The sequence below is a fragment of the Leopardus geoffroyi genome, chromosome B1, assembly GCF_018350155.1.
Source record: "Leopardus geoffroyi isolate Oge1 chromosome B1, O.geoffroyi_Oge1_pat1.0, whole genome shotgun sequence".
Classification (NCBI taxonomy): domain Eukaryota; kingdom Metazoa; phylum Chordata; class Mammalia; order Carnivora; family Felidae; genus Leopardus; species Leopardus geoffroyi.
In genome coordinates this window covers 52,564,921-52,578,889 of record NC_059327.1, presented here as the reverse complement: position 1 = coordinate 52,578,889, position 13,969 = coordinate 52,564,921, and the positions used below count along the sequence as shown (strand labels likewise).

At 45.3% G+C, this 13,969-nt stretch overlaps 1 protein-coding gene across 3 annotated transcripts in view; it reads right to left on the bottom strand.

The window, feature by feature from the left end:
* GATA4 (GATA binding protein 4) overlaps window positions 1–13,969 on the bottom strand; it is an 80,726-nt gene that overhangs the window by 36,148 nt on the left and 30,609 nt on the right. For all 3 annotated transcript variants that reach the window (XM_045462434.1, XM_045462428.1, XM_045462442.1), the window contains exon 2: window positions 12,601–13,739. In XM_045462434.1, coding sequence (XP_045318390.1) covers window positions 12,601–13,216 — 616 coding nt within the window. In that variant the 5' untranslated portion in view covers window positions 13,217–13,739. The remainder of the gene's footprint in view (window positions 1–12,600; window positions 13,740–13,969) is intronic.

Genomic DNA, 13,969 nt, shown 5'->3' with positions numbered 1-13,969 from the left:
AAAAAAAAAAACAAAAAAACAAAAAAACAAAAAAACCAGGACAGAGGAACATGTTATGTCGTGAAGCAAATGCAATCAACAGAATCTAGGCTGGAGAGTGGGAAAACTACGGGAAGAGCCTAGTTTCTTTAGCGAATATACCATAAGAAAAAGAAGAAAGGATGAAAGGGGAACCTACAGATTAAAAGAACTTGACAGACATATCAACAGAGGCAACATATGGACCGGATCTGAGCAAACAATCTAAGAAAGTTAGACAAGCAGAAAATCTGAACACTGGATAGTTAATGATATTAAGGAGTGACAGTTAATTCAAATCAGAGTGATACTGGCATTGGAGCTACATGTATTTTTAAGTTTTATCATATCTTTTAGAGACACATACAGAAGTACTTATAGATGAAGTGGTAAGTTATCTGGAATTTCCTTCAAAATAACATAGTATGGAGGGAAGGGGGGGGCATACAGATGAAATACAGCTTGTCATGAGGTGATATTGTTGAAGCTGAGGGCTGAACAGTGACCCTCTACTTCTGCATACATTTGAAACTTAACATTACAAAATTTGTTTAAAAGGCAAGAATTGAAGTTAAAATCTTCATCATCTTCACCTCTAAACTTCCTGGGAGGTAGGTGCTCTGGCTAATCCATCCTATGGGGTCTAGTGATCCATACCTGCATAAACAGTGTTGTTCTGTGGAATTATCCATATTCTTATTGGAGGCCACTCCTGGCACCCACTTCTCTAGGGATAATACCAGAAGCAGGCAGGCGGGATTACAAAAGAGGGTGGGGATCCCCCCTCCAGGGGCAGAGTAGCCTAGTCCCTCTTCTTCCCAGGGCAGGGAGGGATCTGGCTTAGGAACTAGAGCTGGCCTGGCATTTTGCCCTTCTTTCCACCTCAGCCCAGACACAAACCACACAGCCACACTGTGTCCTGCTGCTAATGCACATACACGTAACTCCTCCAAACCATCCTGCTAGCATGTACCTCCTTCCCATCAGAGTTCCTTCTCTAACTGGGAATGGGTGCAAAAACACAGAGAGAAGGCAGCCATCACCTTGCCACAGTGAGGCAAAAACAAAACTAAGAGCCACTATTTTCAACCTTTCTACACTATAACCGAAGCGATACATCCAAGATGCTACTCGGGTCCTGCCTCTGTGCTGCTTTCCTTTCAAGTCTGCTCTCACCCAGGCCAAGTTCGAACTCTTTACACGCCTCAGCTACTTCCTGGCCTCCTGGCCTCCCACCTACATGGCGGAAAAGCCAGACTCCAGACACATCCTCAGCTTGTACTATCCTTCCCTGCTACGTAGAATCCCCCCCCCCCCCCATCACTGTTTAGGACACAACACAGGAGTTCCCTCCACCAGGAAGCCTGGTCTGAGGTGACAGGGCCAGTTTCGGTACCCTAAGGGCTCCCAGGGAACCCAGATTTACTCCACTAGAGCTCTCCCTACACTGAAAGAGCACAGTCACTTCTTACCTCTCCCTACCACACTGTAAGTGGCTGGAATGCAGCGACCATCTTGTTCATTTTTGATCTCCAATGCCTAACGAGTGCCCTGCTCTCAGGAGGCAGGCAAAAATATCGGCTGGCTGGTTCACTGGTGTTTGAAATGGAGCCCTACCTTCTGTGGATCTCCACAGGCTCCTAGAAACTCAGACACGGGCATGGGTTTAGTAATAACAGAAAAGCAAAACCAAAGGAACAATAAACTAAGACCAACTCTGAGGTAACTTAACCCATGGTTTCCAAAAGTTGTTTTTACATCTTAGTAGTTAAGTATTTTATTATGTATAATAAAAAATAAAACTGCCCATCAAACCCCAAATGTCACAGATACTGTTGCTTAAAATGAGGCAGGTAACCCTGGAAACCTATGTTACAGAGACTGCATGCATTTGAGTTTGATGCCAAGGCAAGCTCGGGAAGGTTACGAGTTACTATGATAGCTTTGGTATGACAAAGACAAAGTCAACATGAACTATTATCCTGGGGGCTGCTGTAATACCCAGGATTTTAAATACCCCAAAGGGCGCCAGAGGCAGCCCTTCTCACCACTCCTTCCCCTGGCCTGATATCTTAGTCTTATAATGCAGGTACTCAAGCGGAGAGAGGCACAGTAAGCTGTTCACACCTGTACAGCAGGAAAAAGAGAGCACAGGACAGAGTCCTAGGGGCCCTTGGTGCCAGACTCATGTGCTTTCACCTCATTGACTTCCCTTTCTAAAAAATGGGTGGAAAGTCACTGCTCACATTTATTATACACAAAAATCAGAAGACTGAAAAACTAAGTTTTTACACACAGCTCTCCCATTCGATTGGCTAGCGGTTCTTTTTACCAGTTTCCCATTGTTGCTCTACATCAGGGGTCTGACTTGAGGAGTCAGTCTGGATCACTGATCTTTAAAAACTTTCTTCAATGCTGGAATAACTAAACACTAACTTTTATGACTGTTTAAGTATATACGTATACACATGCCTGCATACGTATGGTAACTAAGAAGTCAAGGATTAATGCCTAACAGTGGTTATCTCTGGGTGCTAAGATTACAAACTATTTGTGCACTGGTTTATATGAGTTTTTCATTTTTCCATATTACATGGAGTTTAATAAAAGAAGGATAATTTTTACTGATACTATTTGAAAAACAAACAAAAAAAAAAAAACAAAAAACTATTTGCTTTTCTGAGGCCAACTTTGACCTGGAAAACAATTTGCTTTTTTCAAATCAGCTGTATTTTCCTATTAAGTGTGTATTCCATGAGAACCACATTCTTTATTTAGGGTCAAGTTAAGTTCTTTCTATATGCTAGGGAAAGGTTTTATTTGTTGTTTGTTTTCTCCCCGCCTAGTCAATTTCGAGGGGTAACTTGTATTATTGCCTCTCTTTACCAGGTTTGATTTATGATCTTGGAAGTCAGGTCATTCTTTGCTAGGTCGAAGAGAGAAAGAAAGAAAAAAAAAAGGTTCCTCCACCTAATACCTGATAAAATATCTGAAAAGGTCATTGCAGACCTTGACAGAAACATACAATTTCAACCTGATCTGATAAAACAACAACCAGAAAACTTTTATCAGAAGAAAACATAACTTGCCATTTCCCAGCTCAATTGACTGAACTTTTTTTTATCTGCAATGACAGACCTCATAAGATAGGAAAAGCTGCAGATAAGAAACCAAATTGAGTTGTCTTGAATCAGATCCGATTGTCTGCCCCTGGTTCAAACTCCCACACCTGCTCTGAATGGGTCAATGAGAGTCTCTTGGCACGGTCCCCGAGGGGTTTGGAAACATTGCAAAAGTGGTGAACTTTGAGACTTCAGCGTTTATTCTGCGATTATAATTAACCTGCTCACCAGTGGCTATTGATCAATTCTGAATGGAGGTGATAAAGTTTGACTGGATTTCTAGAAGTAAAAATGGAGCTTTAAACCGGGAGGAAAAAGGAAGATTCCAAAATAATTTAAGGACCAAATTCAGCTTTAAGATCTGCAATTAGGGAATCCCAACGCCTATGGTTTAACAATCCACCAAATTCTGGTGGTATCTTCTTGATTTCTCATCCACCAAAATAAAGTATATCTGGGACAATTCAACACAGAATGAAAAACCTACAATCCACTTGGAACAGCTCTTCAATGACTTTAAAAGAATGGAATGGCTTACCTGTCTGGATTATATTCCTCCTTAGGCAGAAAAAAAGATACTCTGAGCCATGAAGTCAATTTTGGGACTCCTGCAAAATGCTGAAGACCAGAAAACCAAATTCCCTTCATTCAGATAAGAGGCTTGAATATCCTGGCTCAATTCTGATTACAGAGCAGTAATAGATAAAACCATAGGCCCCCTGCCAGAAATGAGAAGGCTTCCACTGGCGGCTTCTGTGTTCAGCTCAGCCCAACTCCATGGGGCTCTTCCAGCCTGAGGTTTTATTCACTGTCCTCATCCATCCCCCTATCCCCTATTCTCATCTTCACTAAAAACATAATTACTACAGTGCTTTTCTTCTGTCCTTTCTCTGCTCCTACCACAAATACATTTGAATCTTCAGAGAAAAGGGAATATGGAGATGGTTCTGGAGATGGTTCCCCTAAAAGGGGAAGGATTTTTGAGAAAGCCATATGGTTTTGCTCTTCTTTTGCAGCCAGCAATCCCCACTCCTGCACCAGAATAGGAGAATCCTCTAGTTTCGAGGGTCTGAATTCTGGGAAATGTCTCTTCCATTCTCTGCACAAGAGAATCAGGAGCCTGAAAAGGAAGTTGATGCAAGGCAGGGGTTCCTAACACTCCCCAAGTGCAAGGTGGGCTGTATCAGAATGAGATGGAAAGCCACTAGAGAAGCTGTTGTACCTGGAGAAGCATTGAGGAAAAACTACACTGGGGAGAGGGAGCAGGGGGAGACCAAGTAACAGAAAATACTAACATCTGAGTCCTTCAAACACAACACACCTTCTCGTCCTGAAGGGATAAGCGCCCTCATCTTGGCAAATGCAAGAGGTAAATGAAAGGAAAACATGGAAGTCCTGGAAGTGGGACTTACCTGAATTCTAAGCCAGAACTGTTGCTTACTACCACGGGGAACTTGGGCAGATTACTTCATTTTTCTGAGGATCAGTTACCTCTTCTGCAAAATGGAGATTATGTCTGCCCTCTCAAGGACTTAAAAGTCCCTATCATAACTTCCCCATTTACCCTTGATAAAGGATCCAACTCACTATCCATAAATTGCATTTATATAGTGCAAGATTACAGGCATATATGTAGCACAAGACATAAGCGACTGTCCCTAAAAAGTTAACTAGTTTCCAAACATTAATGTATCCAAACTTGTAAATTTATTTTGTACAAATTAAAAGAGATCAGAGGCCATTCCTATTATAATCCCACTCATATTATCTTCTCTACTTTCTTTAGAAGGAGACAAAGAAATAGCTATATAGATAGCCAATAAAATGTTTAAATAATCCTTCATGGAATGTGTTACATGAGCCCAGGTCATGGTCCATGGAAGGTCAATAGAACAGAGTGATACCTATTCTCAAACCACGAGAGGGCTTTATCACCTGCACCTTATTCAGGATGAGCAGACCAAAAAAGTCACCAGCAGACAAATACTTTCAGGTGTCAAAAAGGCCCCTTCAAGTTCTTAAAGCAGCAGTATCCAGAGGCCTGCAAGAATTGCCCTTTGCTAAGAGCAAGGCAATGGAAAAACCAGCACACCTTCCTCTTCCGTATGCAAACAAAAGCAGCATACATTTGCAACTGGCTTCAGCTCTAAATTCAGAACTCAATTGCCTTAAAAGGACAGGCAGAAAAGAATTGGTTAAAAGACTTACCTTGCCTGGGGGGAAGGTAATTTATTTTTCTAACATAACCCCTATCACTGCCAAGGTGGTTTCTGGTTCTAGTCCCAAGATAACCTGAGGGAGAACTACCATACCAGCCAAGAGCACCTATGTATGTGCCCCCAAGGCCAGCAACCTGACAATTGCTGAGATTTGCTACCAAGAGACATTACTGAGAGTGGAATAAGCTTTTTTTTGTCCCTTCAGTAAAGCAATCTCCTGTTGGATGAGCAAAAACCAAAAGCTAAATTCAATAAACAACAATTTATATTATAAAGTACTTTTCCTGGACATCCATAACTCTAAATATAGAACCCTGTTTGAGACAAAAAGAGGGAGAGAGACTCTCAGGAAGTTAATTCATGAATGCTGTATGTCTCTTTAATAACTGGTTTAATATGTTTTAATTGGTAACATATTCACATGGCTCAAAATTCAAAAGGTTCATTTTCACATCAATATTCACAGCAACATTATTCACAAGTGAGGGAAACAACTCAAGTGTCCATGATGGATGAATGGATTGAAAAATGTGATATATACATCATTCAGTGTTAGAAAGGAAGGAAACCATATGACATGTTACAACATGGATGAACCTTGAGGACATTATGCCAAGTGTAATCAACCATGAAAAGATGAATACTATATTATTTCACTTATATGAGGTACCTAAAGTAGTCAAATTCATACAGACAAAAACTAAAATGGCAGTTACCAGGGGCTGGGGAAGAGGAAATAGAAAGCTGTTGTTTAATTGGTTTAGAGTTTCAGTTTTGCAAAATGAAAAGTGTTTTCACTGAAAACCTGTTTCACAATGATGTGAATATACTTAACGCTACTGAACTGTATACTTAAAAATGGCTAAGACGGTAAAGAATAAAATGAAATAAAACTAGGGGTGCCTGGGTGGCTCAGTCCGTTAAGCGTCTGACTTTGGCTCAGGTGATGATCTCACAGTTCATGGGTTCGAGCCTCACATAGATAGGGCTGTGTGCTGGCAGCCCAGAGCCTGGAGCCTGCTTCGGATTCTGTGTCTCCCTCTCTCTCTGCTCCTCCCCCACTCGTGTTCTGTCTCTCTATCTCTCCAAAAATAAACATTAAAACATTTTTTAATAATAAAAAATAAAATGAAACTTAACCTTAACCTCCCTATATTTTTTTTAACTTCCCTATATTTTAAATATATTTTCTTATTATTTAAGTGGCTAATAAAGAAGCATAGAAGTGACTATTAAAAAGTGGTTAAGTTGGTTAAAAATTCAAAAGGGTCTAAGGCACATGTGGTAAAAATGCTTTCCCCACCCTTATCTTTCACCTACCCAGTTATCCCTTCCATGGGCAATTGACGTTACAAATTCCTTGCAAATATTTCCAAAGATAAATTAAATATGTTCAAATGCATACACTCCTTTCTTCTCTTTTTAATGTTTATTTATTTTTGAGAGAGGGGGAGGGGGAGGGGTAGAGTGAGAGGGAGACAGAGAATATGAAACAGGCTCAGGCACTGCGCTGTCAGCACAGAGCCCAGTGTGGGGCTCAAACCCACAAACCATGAGATCATGACCTGAGCCAAAGTCAGACACTTAACTGAATAATCCACTCAGGCACCTCTTCCCCCCCCCCTTTTTTTTTTACACAAATAACATGCAATATAGATATCCTGTACTTCTCTTGGAGACAACTCTATTACCATTACATAATGAATTTCCTAATTTTTAAAGCCTACGTGATATCCTATTGTTTGCACATACAGTATGTATACAAACACTCCCCTGATAATGCACATTTAGGTTATTTCCAATTTCTGTTATTACAAACAGGGCTATAACTGTGCCGGTACATTTGCAGAATAAATTCCTAGAAATTAAATTTCTGGGTCAAGGGTATCTACTTTGTCATTTGTTGGATACCATCAAGGGCTCTCCAGAAAGGTTGTACCAATTTACACTCCCACCCACAGGTATCAGAGTTCCTGTTTCCCTACACCTCTGAGTATGTTTGTTTTCTTAGCTCATTAGAGTTTAAAAAAAAAAAAAAAAGGAAAGGATACAGAAGAAAGTGTTATCTAAAACTGTCTCCTGTGCATCATTCCACCTGAGTGCTTAGAAAGAAAGTGCCTAGCAAATGTGGCCTGACCTTTTGATGGGACACAATTGGGCAGGTGACAGATCTCACTGGAAGCAGTGACACACCCCTGGCCACCCCACACACACCTTCCTCATTTAATTGGTTCTCAATCTAGCACCACAGACCAGCCCCAACTCGGACTGACCTGCTCAGGGTGGTAACCGGAAAGTTAAACAACTTTGGTTTTCTCAAAGACTGACAAATCATTCTGTGGCCAAACAAGCTACTTAAGAGTTGATCTCACAAAGTTCCCTACATAAATGAACTGGCTCTGAAAGAAACTGGCTTAATTGATAAGCAGTCCCCAGAAGATCCAGAAAACACTTTAGAGTTTCCTACCAACCTATATCATAAACAAACTCTCGAAACACCACAAATGAGGCAAAGCTTTTAAAGAAACCATTTGGGTAACACTGGGTGATATACATTTTTTCACTGTGTTATTTTTTTAACCCTTAAAATTATTTAACAATTTTGAGATCCTTTGATAATATTATAATTGCTTGTTTATTACCCAAAGGAATTATTTCATAATAAAACATATTTTCACAGCTTTCCAGTAACATCTACCACAATGCTATTTACTTCATCGCATATTTACACATAATTCCCATTGTCTCCTTTCTGCCTTAAATATTAGCAAGCATTATTATAAAAGTCAACATTATTGTGGTATAATGTACATACAAAAAAGTACTCCTGCTTTTTTATTTTAAAGATTTTATTTTTAAGCAACCTCTGCATCGCACATGGGGCTCAAACCCACAACCCCGAGATCAAGAGTCACAGACTCTTCCCACTGAGCCAGCTGGGTGCCCTCATGCTCATTTTAATAGTACGTTTCCATCATGAGTTTTGAAAAATTGATACACCTGCGTAACTACCCTCATTGGGTTCTTTGAAAGGAGACAGTCATCTTACCTGCTCTAGCCATTTCACGTGCACACAAACAATGGACCCTAGCCCTTGAAATGCAAGAAATTTCCTGCCCAGCTCCACTGGCAGATGGCAACACCATACCTCCTTAAAGCCCTTTCAGTGTCCAGGGGGTGTTATTAAGATAAGTCATATTCCAGATTCCATATTCCATTTCAACAACTACAATCACGTGTGAAAAAGTGTTCTTGCCAAACCTAATGTCCGCTCGCCTGGAGGAACACAACATTAAATAAAAGGCCTTTAAACGTTAAAGTACCTTTTAGGTATTTTTACACGGTCCTTCTCTCTCTCTCAACCACCCTGTGACTTCTCCTCCCTAAACAGTTCTGGGGGGGGGGGGGGGGGGAGCACGCAGGTGGTCACAAGGGTTGCAGAACCTTCTCCCACCCTGCTCACTGTACCCAGAGGCTCTCCAATGGACCTCTGAAGCAGCCACTGTGTGTGTGTGTGTGTGTGTGTGTGTGTGTGTGTGTGTGTGTGTGTGTGTGTGTGTTGACTGGAACCTTCTCCCACCCTGCTCACTGTACCCAGAGGCTCTCCAATGGACCTCTGAAGCAGCCACTGTGTGTGTGTGTGTGTGTGTGTGTGTGTGTGTGTGTGTGTGTGTGTGTTGACCTGGGCCGAGTACTGTGGTGAGTACCTCCTAGATCTCTACTCAAATAAATATTTGCCAAGTGCTCAGCATGTGCCTGGCACTTAAATATGAGTAAGACTCTGTACCTGCCCTCAGTAAGGTCACATAATTCCATTAATGCAGCCTCATTAATGATTTCAACAGTTGTTTCAGGGTCAGGTTCATATTGAACTTGGAATGAATTGAAGTTCATATACATTGCCGTCAAGGCAGAATAATTCCTTTCAACCTAAGTGCAGGTCTTTATTGAGACCCTTGGTAGCTTTCATCACTTTGATTTTTGTCTTTTCCAGTAACCAACATAAGATACTAACTCTTGTTAAAACTGAGGCATTAATACTTCATGAAAAAAATAAAGCTGTTCTCTTAGTTCTCTTCATTGAAATTGAAAGCAGTTTCTGAGGTGAAGAGTGAGTTAGTTTCTGTGGTTTTACCTCTGGTCATAAATATATTATTTACACAAAAACCAAGCTGTGTTGGGTCATTTCTTGGTACCACAAAATGTGATGGCAAATGAGGGTATAATTTTTTTCCTTTTTTTCAAAAAGCAGGTGCCTGGCTTTTCCTGGCAAACTCCTACTTACCCTTCCAGACCAAATGCAGATGACACCACTTGGGTGAAGACTTCCAGATTCCTAGACAGAAGAAAGAACCACTTCTGTCTTCTCTTCTTTTCTCTCAGCTCATTCCTGCAGCATGTTACTGGGTCATTTACCCATTTTCATGTCTTTAGGGTGACCAACCATCCCCATTTATTGGGGACTGTCCTAGGTTTAGCACTAAAAATCCCAAGTCCTGGGAAACCCCTCAGTCCTAAGAAAATCAGAAAAATACATCCCTCTACATGATAGTGAGTAGCTATTTAATAAAATAGTCATCACTTATGAGGAGCCAAAACCAACTACTTCACAAACACTGCCTTATTTTTCGAATTTAAGACAACACTGAAAGCAGTTATGATTATCACATTTTACAGAACAAGAGAGGAAACTGAGAGGTAAGTAACTTGCCCAGGATCACAAGGGTACCTGGAATGGAATCCAGGCTTGCCTGTCCCATACCACCACACTGTATTACCGTTTGAGAGTGCAATGGCAGCTCCATACAGCAAGCTCTCGATAAATCTCATGGAATCAGTAATCACTTATCACCATGCTCCTATCACTCAGCATCAGCTAATGTGCCAGTGTTGGTCCTTGAGACAGCTACCAGGCATTTATAGGAGGGTCCATGTGATAGGAGGGACATATATAAAAAGCATATTTATTTACATGCACTGCTTTTAACTTAGCTGGCTTTTATGTAAGTGCCACCTGCAGAACACGCTGAAGACGTGCATGCCAACATGCTCTGCATGCCTCATGTTCCCTCCCAAAGATAACAGGGAAGCTTTCCTGACTTGACCATTTAACACACTTGGCTCTGTCCTGGCGAGCCAATCCAGCTGCTAGGCCAGACCCTAGGTGGGACCTCCTGAACCAATGGCACAGAGCAGAGTACTGGGAAGACAGGCCACACTTCTCCATGATGACGTGCTCCGTGGAGGTCAGCTTACCATTTGTTGACCCTTTAATTTGGGAAACATTACTGACTTCAGCACCCTCCTAGCTGGTATGGGTTACATTTTAGAATTTAAGTACTGTGTGCATTCACACAGAGTGTGTGTATGTGTGTGTGTGTGTGTGTGTATTTTTAACATTGTTGCGGTTGTAACTCTCCTGATCAGAAAAGCATCCTCCATCTTTGTCTTTTGACTCCAGGTGATAGGGGTTAGAAAGCAACCTCTCCACTCCCTCCCACAAGTTCAAAAAGCAGAACTACGGGGAGGGACCATTTCTCCCTGTTTTAAAACATAAGTTCTAAAGAAAGTTTTATTTATTTCTAATATAATTTATTGTCAAACTGGCTAGCATACAGTGGGTACAGTGTGCTCTTAGAGTTACAGAGAGAACGCAAGAGTTCCGAGAACGCGGGGCCACAGCGCCCCACCCCCTCCCCAACACGCCCACCTCGAGCTGCCATTGTATGGAGATACTTCAGGCCAGCTATCTCACTCCGGGCCTCCCGAAAGGCTCCGGAGCCAGTTGCCCCTCCTCCCCCAGGGGGTGCCGTCTGGCTCCCCTGAGAGGGGGAGGGGGAAACTAGGAGCTATAGACCCAGCCCCGGCGCCACTTCCACGGTTAATCAGTTTACCTGGGATGTGTATTTGGCTGCACCCCCCTGGGGACCTTCCCTGGCCACCCAGGGTCAGAGGATAATTTAAAAAACTCTTCAAAGCCGGGACCCTTCTCGGAGCCAGCTTAAGACTGGAAACCTGGGAGGGACAGGCTTTACTCTTCAAAGTGAGAACAAATGCGAAAAGATTTAGCACTTAGTAGGTAGTCAGTAAACGTTAACTTTGTTTCTCGGGTCTGGACTTCACCTCCCCCCGCCCCCCAGAAGCCATCTCCAACCAACCCGATCCTGTCCCTTCCTGAAATTCGACAAGACCAGAGGTGTTTTTTTGTTTTGTTTTTTTTCCATTTTGAACTAGTGGTTGCCACTTCCTTTTCTCTCCCAGCGCAAAGCACCCGGACCCTTTCTCAGGCTTCATTTTGTTCAACTGTAAATCGGAGCGGGGTAGCACAGGCTTGCCGTCCTTGCCGGGTCTGACATTCACAGGAAATATTCAGTCGTGCCCGTTAGATTATTTCTAACCCCGGCCCTCCGAACAAGAGGACGCTCCACTTATGGAAGCTGCTGCAAAGTGTCCATTTAAGTCAGGTCTTACAAAGAAGCCCCTCTGCGCTTCCCGAGTTCCTGGACGCTGACCAGGCATGCGCTTTCAGTGCACCCCTCACATGTGCGGCGGCATACCAGCGCAGTGCACAATATGTGCACAGAACGCCGTGGCCCCGAGGCACCCACAAGGTGCTAGCCTCCGTTCAACCCATCTCCGCTGCTCCAGTCCCTCCTTTGTTCCAGGTGTGAAATCCCGACAGGAAAATCATCTGCCACTCCGAAGGATCTTCCAACTGGGCCGCCAAATGGCCCAGAAGATCTTGGGCCCTAGCCAATGTAATCAGTTCCCTGCTGAGGACCCTAAGGGAGGGCCGAGAGGAAATGCGAACCGAAACCCCGCGACCGCTAGTGCTGTCCATCAAGGGCTGCCGGGGCTGCTCCTCCCAGCTCTTCGTGGAGCCTGTCTGCCGCCAGCGCTCACCTACGGCGCACAGACATACCCGACGTCGGGGCTGCTTGGGGACACACTCAGACCCTGCACCCTGCAGTCCTCTCTCTTTCAGAAAAGCATTTAGGAAGCAGGCCTGCCCTCACCTAACAGAATATGGGCTTCTTGGGGCTGTGACCTTCACCACCACCAACGTGCCGCGGCCGCCAGCTTGTCTTCCAGTTTGCTTTCCTTGAAACTCACGCATCCTGCCCCCTCCCCACCGCTCCCCACCATACGCACACTTGTGGAAAATTAAACGCCCCCAAGCAGTGTTCGGGACAGCCTGTTCCGGAAGCCAACGGGCCCGGGTACTCGCGCTCAGTACTCACCGAGGTTCGGGTGTCGAGCGGCGGGGTTGGCCCTGCCGGGCAGGCTGTGCAGCACCGGGCTGTCGAAGGGACCGGCGGAGGCGGCGGCGGCCGCGGCCCAGGACGCGCCCACGTCGGCCATGTAGGCTGGGTAGGGGCTGGAGTAGGAGCCTGCGAAGCCCGCACGCCCGTACTGCTCGCGGCCGGGGAGGCCCGCGCCCGCCGCTCCGCCACCACTGCTGTAGGCCGCGGCTTCCCGGGCGGCTGCGGCGGCGGCGGCGGCGGCCAGGGACCCGGTGGTTCCCGGGAAGGAGAAGCGCGGGGACACAGGCGGGGGCGTGTAGGCCGATCCCTCGGCCCCCGCCTGGCTCCAGCCCGGGCTGCTCTGCTGGGTTCCGGGCCCGGCGCCCGCCGGGGCCCCGCCGGAGCTGCCGCCAGAGGTGGCTCCGGACGCGGCGCTCCCGCCTCCGCCCTGGAGATAGGACAGGCCCAGCACCGAGGAGGGCACCCGCGGCGTGGGCACGTAGACAGGAGAGGAGGCAGCGCCCGCGCTGTGCATGAAGGCGCCAGGGCCGCCCGCCTCGTAGGCCCCGGGAGGGGGGCCGTGGTTGGCGGCCATGGCCAAGCTCTGGTACATGGCCTCTGGGAGCTCTCCGCCTCCGAGTCCTCTCTCTCACTCCTCTCTCACTCGCGAGTCAAGGCGCAAGGCGGGGAGAGAGTAATAATAATAATAATAATAATAATAACAACAACAACAATAATGTACAGGTGACGGCTGTCACGTAAATGAAGATCCAAAATCAAAAGTAAAAATGCAAATCCCTCAAAAATATATACGTATTAAATCCAGCATCGAGCAAAACACTCTAGGCTCTTGTTTACAGGAAAATCCCAAATTGAACTTTTGGTTCTTCCCGGAGGTGCTGGAGAAGGGGCGGGATCTACCCCAGGGCCTAGAGGTCCCGAGCACCTACACGAGTGGCAGAAGACACGGGGTAGTGCCTGGGCGCCGGTATGGGGCACGGGCCTTCGGGTCACGCCGGTGGCCGTGGCTGCGCACCCTCTTCAGGACACCCGCAGACTCTGGCTCTGGGTGCGGTAGGCTGGCTCCGATGCGGAGGGTTGGGTTGGCTCCTGTCCTCCTCGCCGCAGCCGCGGTCCTAAAGGAAGAACGACAAAAAGGGACACAAGTTCACCCGGAGCCCACTTTCCTTGTGCTCGGCTGCTTCTCCCGCACCGCAAACCAAAGAAATCGCCACTTTCGGCGCCCAGCCTTGGAGGCCACGAAGTTCCGAAGGAAGCTGCGGTCTTTGTTTTTCTCAGCCCGTGGGGTCTGACTGCCCCAGGGAAGCCTAGGGAGGGGAGCCTTAGAGAAGTGGGGCTTCACGGT